This window comes from Lepidothrix coronata, unplaced genomic scaffold (assembly GCF_001604755.1).
Source record: "Lepidothrix coronata isolate B3197 unplaced genomic scaffold, Lepidothrix_coronata-1.0 Scaffold25, whole genome shotgun sequence".
Classification (NCBI taxonomy): Eukaryota; Metazoa; Chordata; class Aves; order Passeriformes; family Pipridae; genus Lepidothrix; species Lepidothrix coronata.
This window is the reverse complement of record NW_016690205.1, coordinates 4,211,130-4,223,141: the sequence shown is the minus strand read 5'-3', so window position 1 is coordinate 4,223,141 and position 12,012 is coordinate 4,211,130. Positions and strand designations below refer to the sequence as shown.

Here is a 12,012-nt window from a genome sequence, read left to right as displayed (position 1 = left end):
CGGGGCCGGCACAGCGACAGCGCTCCCGGGCTGCCACCCCGTGTCACCGAGTGTCACCGTGTGTCGCGACAGGGAGTCGCGGGGTAGCACGGAGGAGGGGGGGGACGCGGCGGGCGGGCGGCTGGTGCGCGGTGCTGGGGGGGCACTCCCCGGACCGCCCCTCTCCCCAAACCGCCGGATTTCCTCTCCGCGCTGCTGTTGTCACTTCCTCCCGGCAGGAATTCCTGCATGGAGAGGGTTGTCGAGCGCTGGAAGGGGCTGCCCGGGGAGGCAGTGGAGTGCCCGTCCCTGGAGGTGTCCAGGGATCCGCTGGACGTGGCACTCGGTGCTCCGGTGACAGGTTGGACTCGGTGATCCCGGAGGGCTTTTCCAACCTCAGTGATTCCGGGGTTCTGCGCTTCAAAAGGAACAGGGTATCCTGAGCATCTCTCACATGATTAAAAATTAGTACTAGTAAAAATCAGTAAAGGTAGTAAAAATTGCGAATTGAAACAGGGATCAAGCGCTTGCTGCTTGCTTAAAAAAAAAAAACCAAAACCAAGGATAATTCCCAGCTTCCCCAGAACTAGACTCCCTAGTTCCGGATAATTCCAGGCTAACAAACACAAAAGGGAGCGAGGTACAGCACAGTAAGCACAGTGTGAACGTTCTCTGTATAGAAAACACCAGTCAGGAAAATACGTGGAAAACTCCTAAGCACTGAAATTACCGAAGTGGTGACTAATGACTGAGCCTCAGTTATGTCCAACGTGCTCCATTTAAGTCTTTTTGTCTAATTAACGAAGAAAGATGGATGTTAATGAGGTCACTGAAGAAGGGGACTGAGTACTCCTACTGTCAGCCACAAGAGCAAGGCACAGGGCCTGGGATGCAATTCCAGCTTTATAAATACAAACCAAGTAGGTTAAAATTTTTGTTTCCTTTAAAGCATCAATCATGCCTCTGGTTTTTGTTTGTTTGTTTGTTTGTTGTGGTTTTTTTTGGTTTTTTTTTTGAGAGCTATACATGCTCTGGGAGTACTTAGTTCATTGCCAAAACGTGAATAAGGATGCACAGGGAAAGAATTTAATGTAGGAAGGTGAATTGTCAGATTTTTCCTGCTGCACTAAAACTGCCTTTCTGGGGATGCAGTCTGCATGTGTATAGTTTTCCATTTGATTTGTGAATTTGTGTTTGAAATTAATTACTAATTACTAACTGCTTTTGGTAAAAATGCATGATGTAGTAGAAGGGTCGGAGCCTTTTGCTGCTCCTCTGAACCAGTTTTGTTGTTGAGTTTTGGGACTTAGAGACCCAAATAGCATGAATTATTCTCAAATCTTTTGCTGTTGTTGTTACTTGATTGTATATGTCTTATCTGGGAATTTGGTAGGTTTCTGGACCATGCTCCATGGCACCCTTACAGGTGGGGTTTTATCTTCCCTGGTTATTAAACCCATCTAATTGTGCTAAAACATTTGAATCTTTATAATAATTTATTTTAAAGAGAATTTGCTAGTATGTAATCAGGAAATTAGGATAAATGTGGATAACTAGGGTAAATGTGCAGTTTAGAGAATGGATTTCTGTTTTTATGATTGGTACATTTGTAACTGAATTCAACACCAAAGTGCAAGTTTTTGAGGAACTGAGAACTATCATCTTCCATTTTAATGGCAGAAGGTGTGTTTTCAGTGTAGCATTGTTAACTAGAGATACATGAGAGAAAGCATGTGAATATTATGATTATATATATTATATTCAGATAGACATACATATGTTGTATTTAAAAAAAACATGTTGAAACACTGTTTTCCCTTTAGAAAAGGGTGAGATCCCAAAATGCATCAAATCAAATCTTTGCCTAAATGTTATGATGAGCAGAGGGTGAAAACCAGCATGGACATTAATAGAATAAATAACTTTTCCATAGATAGGAGCTGATCACATTGCAGAATGTGATGGCATTGTAGGGGTTGTTACTGCTTTCACAAAATACTCTTTAAAATGTGTTCTTCCTTGATGACTTTCATTGGAGCCCGTTCCTTGAGCAGTGTTATCTAAAGGCAGCATGTTATTTTTTGGCCTTATCAGGGTGGATATTCCTGCCCAGAGAATGCCCAGTAACTGCTTACTCATTGTGTAGGGAGCTGTACAACTGGTAGCAACCCAGTTCTTTGGAGCTGAGCTGTTGAAGTCACTGTTCAAGTAGATCTGATTTAGATCTAATTTAGATAAATTCCATTCTTGCATTCTAGAGTTCTGCTGCACTTCCTTGGTGAACAATGAAGGTTCTGCTGCTGAAGGATCCCAAAGACAAAGATTCGGGACCAGATCCATATATTAAAGTGAGTAAACTTTTAAAAAAGTAAACAAATGGGTCACTTCGCTGTTAAATAATAGTGTCAGATGGATGTAGCTGTTTCAGGTGGAAAACATGCTTTATCAAAATTAGGAGTGGATGTTTGAAATTGTGGTATTTTCTGAGGAAAATAATAAAAAATAGGAGTACATGTCTGAAATTATGCTGAGAGAAGAAGTGTCCTAGAAAATATGCTCTTACTGCAGAAAGTTATGTTAGTTATGGGGCATTTTTACTGAATTCACTTTTAAAGCTCTGAGCAACGTCCTGATATTAAACCAGTTTCATTTTAATTAATATTAATCATGTTCATACGAATAGAACTAAGATTACAAGAATTCTTACTATTCTTACTGGGAATGTAATGTGAAATAGGGGTTAGTTGTTGGTGAGGTCCTTTCTGCTACTGCCTTTAGTCATGTGAGTCTTATTGTAAGAGCAGTTCTGTTGAAGAGTTTCTGTTTAACAGGAATTATTCCTTTAGAAGAATGCATTATTTAGAAGAATTTTATTTACAGAATTACAGAGGTGTCCAGGAATATTTTCAGGACTTGGGATTTCAGAGCTACCCTGTAACTCAGGAGGCCTCTGTTCCACAGCTGTTTGTAATACTAAACAACTAACAAACCAAACTAGATTTACCAGTAAAAGGAAATCAAAGGCCTTTTAATTTTGCCTTAGTAAAAAGAAATACTTGTGCTGACTTAGTCAATTCTTTGAAAAAAGGGAAAAACTGCTTTTTGGAAACTATTTCAAGAGCTGCAAACTTTTTCTTGATAGGAATTAGGATTGTATGGCCTTGAAGCAACGTTGATCCCAGTTTTGTCATTTGAATTCCTGTCTCTTGAAAGCTTATTTGAAAAGGTAAGTTCTAAATTATTCTGGTTTTCTTATTTTCAACAAAATTTAGGCCATGGCTGCCAAGATCCCGTGTGTTCTCTTGGTTTAATTGTGCCCTTTGTGGTACCTTTTTTAGCTGTGTATAATAAGATTTTGTGTACAGCACAGTCCAGTGGTTGGACAACATCAGGGATCTTGTGCATACTTGTTAAAGAATTAAGTTGGTCAGACAAAATTCACATTTCAGTTGATGGACCATAGACAGACACAAGTATTGGGGCATTTCAGACATCTCTTGAAGCTGTTTTGTTCCTCTGAAGGTTATAAAGAATTGATCAACTTAATTTTTAAATAAATTTACTAATTGTTTTTTGTTCACTTCTTGATTTACTGTTTATAAATAGCTTTCTCATCCAGAGTGCTATGGAGGCCTAGTTTTTACCAGTCCAAGGGCATTAGAAGCCATCAAAATATGCTTAAAAGAGAACAGTAAAAAAGAAGGTAAGTGTATATTTGTATTCCTTGGTCTTTCTCTTTCAGTATCTTGTGAAATCTGTATTGTATTGCATTTTATTTCACCCACTAGTAGATGCTTGGGGCATGACTTTTTCAAAACAGCTGTATCTCATAGTTCTTGTGGCATCCTAAAGGGCTCCTGGTGGATTGAGCTTTTAAGGGTTGGGTTTTCCACACTTAAAAATTAAAGGAAGGAGCCTTTGGTGCAAATTACTAATTAGTGAGAGCTTTTCCACTTGTGTTTATCTTGTGCATAGGGAATATTTTACTACAGTGCCTGGTTTACTCACTAACTACTTTCCTCCTTTAAAGAGAAGAGCATCTTATAAAAATTGGCCACTACTGCTGTGCCTACATAATGTTACAGAAACAGAGATTTCTCTGTCTTGAATAAAAAAAAAAACCCTCAAGTGAATTAATTATTAGCTAAAAAGTGGTGAAGAACTGATGATACCTAAAAGCCAGCAGATCAGCTGTGAGAATCCTACTAAATGGAAATTCCTGTCACAATGATCTGTCAAATCACTGTGAACTCTTCAAAAATTCTTGTGATAAGTGATAGTTCTGCTATAGAGTTTCTACAAACACTTAAGTAGTTTTATTACTTCATCTGCTCTATATTTGGGCTGTGGACTTACTAATCAGTGTACTGAGAGTAAGGTTACACCCCTGAGTAAGCAGTGAGTACACTGAGACCCTTGGCTTATTGTGCCTTTTCGGCAGCAGAGGACAATATATTAGGAATTGGAGTCAAATGTCATCTCTTATGTTGAGTTCATCCCTAATCTTGATTAGGACCTGCTGAAATACAAATTTTAATCAATAAAATGAGTCATTAGTTCCTATTTTTTTTAGTTCCTATTTGAGTTCCTTTCAAAGGCAATAAATCCTTATCTTCTTCCTTTTTAATAATAGTTTCCTCTGATTTGTTTTTTTTTTTCTCTGTTGTAGTTCATATTTCTTTTTTCCCCCTCCCCAATAATACCAGAAAAAACTCCCTGTCCTGTGCTGTGCTGGTTTAAGACAAGACAGTAAAAGACTTGGTGTATCTATTTTTGACCCATTAGGATTTTGGGCACAGGGATCAGGTTGCTGGAACCAAGAGCAGTAATTTATAACCTCCTCACTGCCTGAGGGAGGAAAACTGTCTCACAAAAATTTTATTTTGGTCTTGGGAACATTTTATTTCAGAGTTGATAACTTAATTTTGGTGCATGTCTAAAATATAATCAGTTCTATATATTTCTTGTATGAGAGTTGCTTTATGCAGTTCTGTAGTGGATGCATACAGATTTTTACCCTTTTGTTTGTTGTCATGGAATATTATATTTGGGGTTTTTTGCCTAAGTACTCAATTTAAACCACCAGTTTCTATGTCTAAGTCTCCCTTTGAACAATGTGCCTTTTTTCCCCTACGAGTTCTGGTAAGTTTTTAATGCCAAAAATGAACATTGCAAGTTCCATGGGATCTGGCACAGGGCAAAGTCTGCATTAAAAGTGCTACTTAACCAAAGCAGCCAAGAACTAGTTACTTAAATTGACCTTTTAAAAACATGTTGAAGACTGCTGTTTACACAGTGAAAAAACACATTTAAAATTCATTTTGTACATCCAGTGCTGCAATATGTAGTGGGAATATTAGTTATTATTATTTTGCTGTATTTGTAGAATAAAAAGAAGTCCAAATAATCGTTTAGCATTCATATTTTGTTGCCATGTGCTTTAATTTAACTTAATTCAATGTTTTTCAGCCTGGTTGAAATCTCTTAAGCAAATGTGGAATATCAAACCAACGTATGTGGTAGGAAAAGCTACAGCTTCTTTAGGTAAGCTGGTTTTAAAAAAGAAATCTTAAGTAAATCTGGCTTCTAGTACAATTTTTGGAATATTATCTGTTGTTCAAGGGTGCTCAGAAAAAAATATGAGTAAGTTTTCTAACTGAATGATTTTAAGAACAGGTAATTTTATACACATTCGAACTTTCTATGCTTCAGTCAGGATCTGCCTTCTGGATTTCTGCTCCTTTTATTGCAAAGTGATGGTCACTAATTGAAAAAATTTGGTCAAAGCAGGAAAAACACCCCTTTGGTCTTAATTTGCATGTGGCTTTTTCATTCTGTTTGGAAATTAATCTGGATGAGAGGGATTATAACCTAATTGAGACTGTACACATAGTTCCCCTCTCAACCCATATTTCTGTGACAGTAAATCTGAATTGTTCTCTTTGTTTTCAATGCTTTTCTCTGCTCCTTTTGGTTATAGTGGAAGAAATTGGCCTCACCCCACAAGGAGAAAAGTGTGGAAATGCTGAAAAATTGGCTGAGTATATTTGCTCAAGTAAGTAGCTAAAATTTTCTAGTTAAATTAAGGTACCTTCCATTGTTTCAGAACTTCCTAAAGATAAAATCAAGTGCACAGTGAGACAGAGAAATACCTGCTGCAATTATCTCTTGTTTGTAGGACCTGTGAATTCAGCCTCTGGGTGATAACTCTGACAGACAATAAAAAATGCTTCAAAATGTATATACAAGGTATTAATTTACATGAAATCTTAGACTCTCTAATTGAGAGTTATATGAGCCAGTAGGCAAAGTTTAGTGAAAGATCAGATTGGAAATTGCTGCTTAATCATAAGGTTTAAATGCTGAATTAACACATGGTTTCAGAGGGATCTGCTTTTGAGCACCAAAGCAGAGTGGTTTTGAAGAATTTAAAGTGATGCTTTAAGTTTTGTTTAACCATTTTATTATGATTAAAGCTGTAATGCTGATCTCTGCTGCATCAAATTATCAGATTATTGGGTAATTTTTAGTCTTGTTAGTCCACTTCCTCTTTTGTTTTTACTGTAATTTGTTAAAATCTCCAGTAGTAACAAGAAACATTTCTAGGCTTAGGGGCTGATTATTTTTTGGGTGGATGGGTCAGTACAAACTGTGAAAAAAGAGGCTGTGTTTTTGTACAGATGCCAGAGAATTGATCAGCAAAGTCTGCACAGTAGCAGAGATTTATAGGTAAAAGGAAAATACAATTGGAGCTGGCAAATATTGCTTTTCCTGGGCACAATGTTCTCTAATTCACTGGAAAATAAAACATTTTAACTATGTGGAGTATGTAATGATAAAAGGCATAGTTGCCAACACAAGATTGAATAATAAATTGTGAAAATTAAAAATTATGCTTGCAATACAAAAAGGCCATAAGGGGAGAACAACCCATCTCTGCTCTTCAGCAGATACATTAAAGCAAAGAGAGGTTTTAGCTGATTTTTTTAGTGCTAGAAAATCTACTTCTGGCAATGAATTCAATGTTTGCCAGTTGGCAGGTACAGGGATTTTTTTTTTTGGAGAAGGAAGACGAGAGAAATACATTTTTGTTCTGTTGTAGGAATGTGAAAAAACTCAACCAAACAGTGAATTTCAGTCGTTGGAGCCTGCTTGTTGTTGATATATATAATTATCCTCAAGGTTTTATTGGACTGTGCATATTTGTGTGCTCTCAATTGGTTTATAACAACCTCAGAAGTACAGATTCAATTATATCATGTTCCCTAGTATGTATATACACATTTTTTAAGGCATAAAGGAAGGAGATGAAAAGAACAGCTCTGAATTTTTTATATCACTAGAATTTATTGTCAGAATAAAAGGAAAATCTGAAATAATGAGATTTTTTTGTTGTTTACCTTTTCTGCTTTAAAAAAATATTTCAACCTAAAGGATTGAGAAATAAAGGAATTAACTCTGTAATTGGCCAGTTGGCTTTACTCTTTTTCAAGGCAAATATTTGGTTACAGAAGTAGGGGATACCAATACTTGTTGTGTTGTTCGGGCTTAGTAAGGAATTTTTCTGTCCTTTGTAAACACAAGTCCAAAGGGATTTGTGTTTCTTTACAGGTGTCATATTGATATTTCAATTAACTGACAGGAGTTGGAGGAGAATTGATGCAGAAATATCTTATTTTAAAACCCTTTTTGCATTCTGAGCCAAGTTTATTCTTCCTTCCTATAATTTCTGATAAGGATATCTATGTTTTCTAATAAAACTTCAGTGTGCAGGCAGGACAGGTGTATCTGTGGTGACTCCTATGAGGGTCTTTCCATGTGATGTTTCCTATACTGCCCTTTATTTTTTATCCCTGAGAAATCTCTGCTGCTACATAAACCAAGAATCTCCTTCCAGCACTTAAAAGCATTTCTCTTCCTAGTAATGGCATCTTAAACATGTATTAACAAATCTAAATTAGTACTAAAATAATGTGTTGAGGGACTCCCATTTCTTTTGAAAGCTGGATGCAAAGCTGGAGCAGCTGTGTAGAATTTCAGCTTGAAATTTTCTCTGATTTTGTTATTTATAGAAAAGGCAAACTGGGTAAAAGTCTGCTGTTAAATTGCTAATTTGCCAAAAGCCAGTGAGGATATTCCCTTCCATCCCAGCAGTGGAACCAGAATCCCTTTTTCCTTGCAGAAGTAAGGTAGAATTGCAGATAGATTGAAACTTTTCAGCAGAAAAAAAATGTTCTGTCCTCTTCTTTGTCTGCCTGAATATTCTTTTATAGAGAGAGATCTGTCATATATTGAGTGGGACTGAGATTTTAAATATAAAATTGAGGCAGATTGTGTTGAGGAGGAGGAGGAGGAGATAAATTCCTTTGTAGAAGGCCAGGGGGAATAGAAATGCAGTTTATCTTTGGGGAGATCTTTTTAGGCAAAGTATTCATATTCCAGCTATGGAATATTTTTAATGTACATGCTAAGTAGCCTCTGTCCTCTGAATTGGGGATGCAGCTGCACTGCAGATGTTTTGAGCTACCTTAGGGCTGTGTCTGTGGTGAAGCATTTGATAAATCAGCATTTGATACCTTTAAAATGTATCAAATGTATCATGTTTACTCTTTACTAAAGACCTGAGCTAATTAAAGTTCTTGTTTTGTGTGTTTACAGGAGAGAAACCGAATTCCTCAGCTCTTCTTTTTCCTTGTGGAGCCCTGAAAAGAGAAGTTCTTCCTACAGTGCTTAGAGAGAAAGGTTGAGCTTCCCCTGGGGACTCCTTTTAATTAGTCAGTGATGAGAAAAGTTGCCTCTAAAGCTTGTGTACCAAATTTGAATAAGTAAAAACGGAACTTGTGTTAAGTTGGCTGCAGATTGGAGGATGGGAGTAAACACTGGGAGGGTGGATGGCTGCCCACAGCTCTGGGACATACAAATCCTTCACAGAATTTCTATCTTATCTTTTTAGCCTAAAATAATATGCTTAAGGGCAATTAGTATGTTGTGAGTGTTTAACTGAGAGAATAGAAATTAAAGAAACCCTGTTTAATTATGACTGTGTGTCCTGATTCCAGGCATACCTCTGGAAAGCCTGACTGTTTATCAGACAACCCAGCACCCTGATCTGCAGGAATCCTTGAGCAGTTACTTCTCACAGCAGGTACTGGATGCTGATGTAGTTTGAGGTTTTTTGGGGTATGTGACAATACTCTTTATTTAGTATAACTTAAATATCACTGGACACCTTTGCTCTATATCTCAAACCAGAATCCAGTAGTAACCTGCCCTACTTAGTTTGTGTTCCTTCTCTGATTATCCAGTCTATGAATGCTTTACTGATCTCATTATAAGTATTAGAATTTGGCAGTTTTATTTGGCTACAGCATATTTCTGCTGCAGTCCTAATTCAGTTTATTCTGGGAGTGACAGCCCTTCCACGTGTCTGCAGTTCTAAGGCATCACCTTGTCTTTGCCAGAGGATCTCAGGGCAGGGAGAACTTGGAGAACTTGTGACAAAGCATTTGGTTACAGTCACTCCTGAATTTCAGCATTCCATGGCAGGATGGGGTTTGGCAAGGCTGGCTGTGCCCCAGGAATCCCATTCTACTGCCTTCACTGCAGTTTCTCATCCATAAAAACCCTTCCCATCCATATGGAGACAGCTGAAGGCACTGCTGCACTGTGACAAGGCACTGCTGGAACAGGGAGAGATCTGTGCCAACCTCTGCTTCCTTTCACTCAGGGAATCCCTGCAAGCGTCGTGTTCTTCAGCCCATCTGGTGTCAAATTCTGCCTCCAGCACATTCAGCAGCTTTCAGGGGATGTGATCAACCATGTCAAGGTATCTTCTGTTAAAAACAGTGAAACACAAGAGGGAGTAAGTTTGGGGTGGGCAAGTGAGAGATAGGAAAGTTGTTACAGCCATTACAAACCTTGATTTTTCTCTTTTGTTTATTTCTCTGAAAAAAACCCCAGATCATAGCAAATACAAATGTTATTATGTAGAGTCATAGAATCACAGAATGGTTTGGGTTGGCAAGGTCCTTAAACACCATCCAGATCCACCCCCAGCCATGGGCAGGGACACCTTCCACTAGACCAGGTGGCTCCAAACCCCATCCCACCTGGCCTTGGTTGGAGTCAGCTGAAAGCCTGGTTTTTTCTTTAAAAAAAAGAAGTAATTGTTTTCATCTAGAATGTGTTCCCCAACCAACTTATCCCACCTCCTCTAGTATAGACTTCATTTTCTCTTACTGAAGGTGTGAGGAGCTCTTGCTTGAACTGGGCTGAAGCTGATTAAAATTCCTCTCACTTTTGCTGTTCTGAGGGACTAAGAGCTTTAAATGTTTGTAATGATGGGATAAATATTAATCTTTCCTAAATAATTTCTGAGTAGCTCAATGGATGGGTGCTTTTTCATATTGAAAATCCTCCCCCTGAAATGGTCAGGGGTGTTAAGGAAGCTCAGCTGTGTGAGGGGGTAACTGGGGGAGGGCACACACCCAAGTTGTGATGCTTTGCCTGACCATTTCAACTGGAAATGTTGTCATTCCAGTTTGCTGCCATCGGGCCAACAACTGCAGAGGCCCTGGAAGCTGCAGGGGTCCCTGTGAGCTGCACTGCAGGGAGCCCCACTCCCCAGGATCTCGCCGCTGGCATCCACAAAGCCCTCCACACCCAGAACTGCTCCTTGCCCGAGTGAGAGCCCAGGGTGCCTGGGAAGGTGAACATGGTGCTGTAGGACGAGTTTCCACTTTCAGATCTGTTGTCGTGCAAGAAAAGTGTTTTTCAGGAACATACAACACTCTTGTCAGGGACTGGTGTGAGAAGGTTGCACCTAAATGTCTAAGAAATGGGGAATCTCTCCAGCATCTCTTAAAACATCCAACTATTCCCCTTTCCTCATGTGAATGTGAGTATTTTATCCTTGAAAACTAGCTGTGAACACCTGTACCCTGAAATCAGTTCCTCACATCACCTCAGGTATCTCCCAGCACACAGGTCAGGTTTTAATTTCTCTGTATAATCAGTTTTACAGACACGTCTTTTGTACAAAAAAACCCACTTTTCAATGAAGTTCTTTTGTAAACTTGTTTATTGTTCTGCTTTTCAGATATTTGTGTGGAAATGATGATTGTAGATTCTCAGTGGAATGGGAGAGTTCTTGCAGTGAAGTTGCACTGTGTGTGGCTAATTCAGGTCTGCTCTTGCCCCTCAATGTCCTTACAGGACGGGGTCTGAAAAATTAGGTTTGGGTTTCTGTTCCTGTAAAGAAGGAGGGTTTATTAACAGGGAAATAAACTGGCTTATCAGAGTTCATAATGGTGTTAGAGTTGTGTTTTGGATGTAGTTTATGCTTTAATTATTTATCTGTGAAAGGGGAAAAATAATCTGATTTAGCACTAAAGCCAAGGGATTCATAGAAGATTTAAATCATAATACACTCAATTATAATCCTCCTGAAAAAAAATGATCATTTGTGTTGTTAGCAAAGTGCTGAGGTTCCTGGAATAACAGAGAAGCCCTTATTTGCTGTACAGTCCTGTTATCTTAATTCTGAGGATGCAACCAGAATTTCCAGCCAGGTGAGATGCTCTGGACTTGGAACAAGAGTTAATCTGAGCCCAGTTGTGCTCCTGCAGCCTGAACTCATTTCAGATTGTGGGTGTGGGTTCATCAAACTGGAGCCAAGTATTTGGCTGTATAAAGCAGTTTTGTCTTGAGACTAAATGGAATCTCAGAAGGAGAATCACAGAATAGTTTTGGTTGGAAGGGACCTTAAAGAAAGCTCTTCTAGTTCCACGTGCATACATGTAAAAACTGTTTCTGCCTTTAAATAAAGTGTTTTATACTGCTATTTTTCAATAGTGAACCACATTTATTTGTAGAAGAACATCAGAACATCAGATGCTGTATTTTTAAAAACTTTGTATTTCAATAATGTGTATTTCAAAAAACCCAGAGTCCTCACATGCTGACATAAGCCTCCCCACAGATTTTTTCTGCCTTTCAAGTAGTTTTAATTCTCTTTTAATTTGCTGCTCCGAT

The 12,012-nt window shown here is 38.5% G+C and overlaps 1 protein-coding gene across 7 annotated transcripts; it reads left to right on the top strand.

Moving 5' to 3' along the window:
* The first annotated feature begins 1 nt into the window (after position 1).
* UROS (uroporphyrinogen III synthase) lies at positions 2-12,012 on the top strand. Of its 7 annotated transcripts, none has more exons than XM_017809201.1 (10): positions 2-58; positions 2,238-2,327; positions 3,122-3,205; positions 3,586-3,682; positions 5,449-5,523; positions 5,960-6,034; positions 8,638-8,721; positions 9,039-9,124; positions 9,707-9,805; positions 10,520-12,012. In XM_017809201.1, the coding sequence occupies exons 2-10, from the start codon at positions 2,265-2,267 to the stop codon at positions 10,664-10,666; spliced, it is 810 nt and encodes a 269-aa protein (XP_017664690.1). In that variant the 5' UTR covers positions 2-58; positions 2,238-2,264; the 3' UTR covers positions 10,667-12,012. The 7 variants fall into 7 exon arrangements, with proteins under 7 accessions (XP_017664690.1, XP_017664688.1, XP_017664687.1 ...); XM_017809199.1 differs by having other exon boundaries at positions 8-413; XM_017809198.1 differs by having other exon boundaries at positions 8-469.

Excerpts from the sequence above, each read along its gene's own strand:
- UROS (XM_017809201.1), top strand. The coding sequence starts at position 2,265 with ATGAAGGTTCTGCTGCTGAAGGATCCCAAAGACAAAGATTCGGGACCA. Across the intron at positions 3,206-3,585 it reads TTGAAAGCTTATTTGAAAAG|CTTTCTCATCCAGAGTGCTA; the intron begins GTAAGTTCTAAA and ends GTTTATAAATAG. Across the intron at positions 3,683-5,448 it reads AGAGAACAGTAAAAAAGAAG|CCTGGTTGAAATCTCTTAAG; the intron begins GTAAGTGTATAT and ends AATGTTTTTCAG.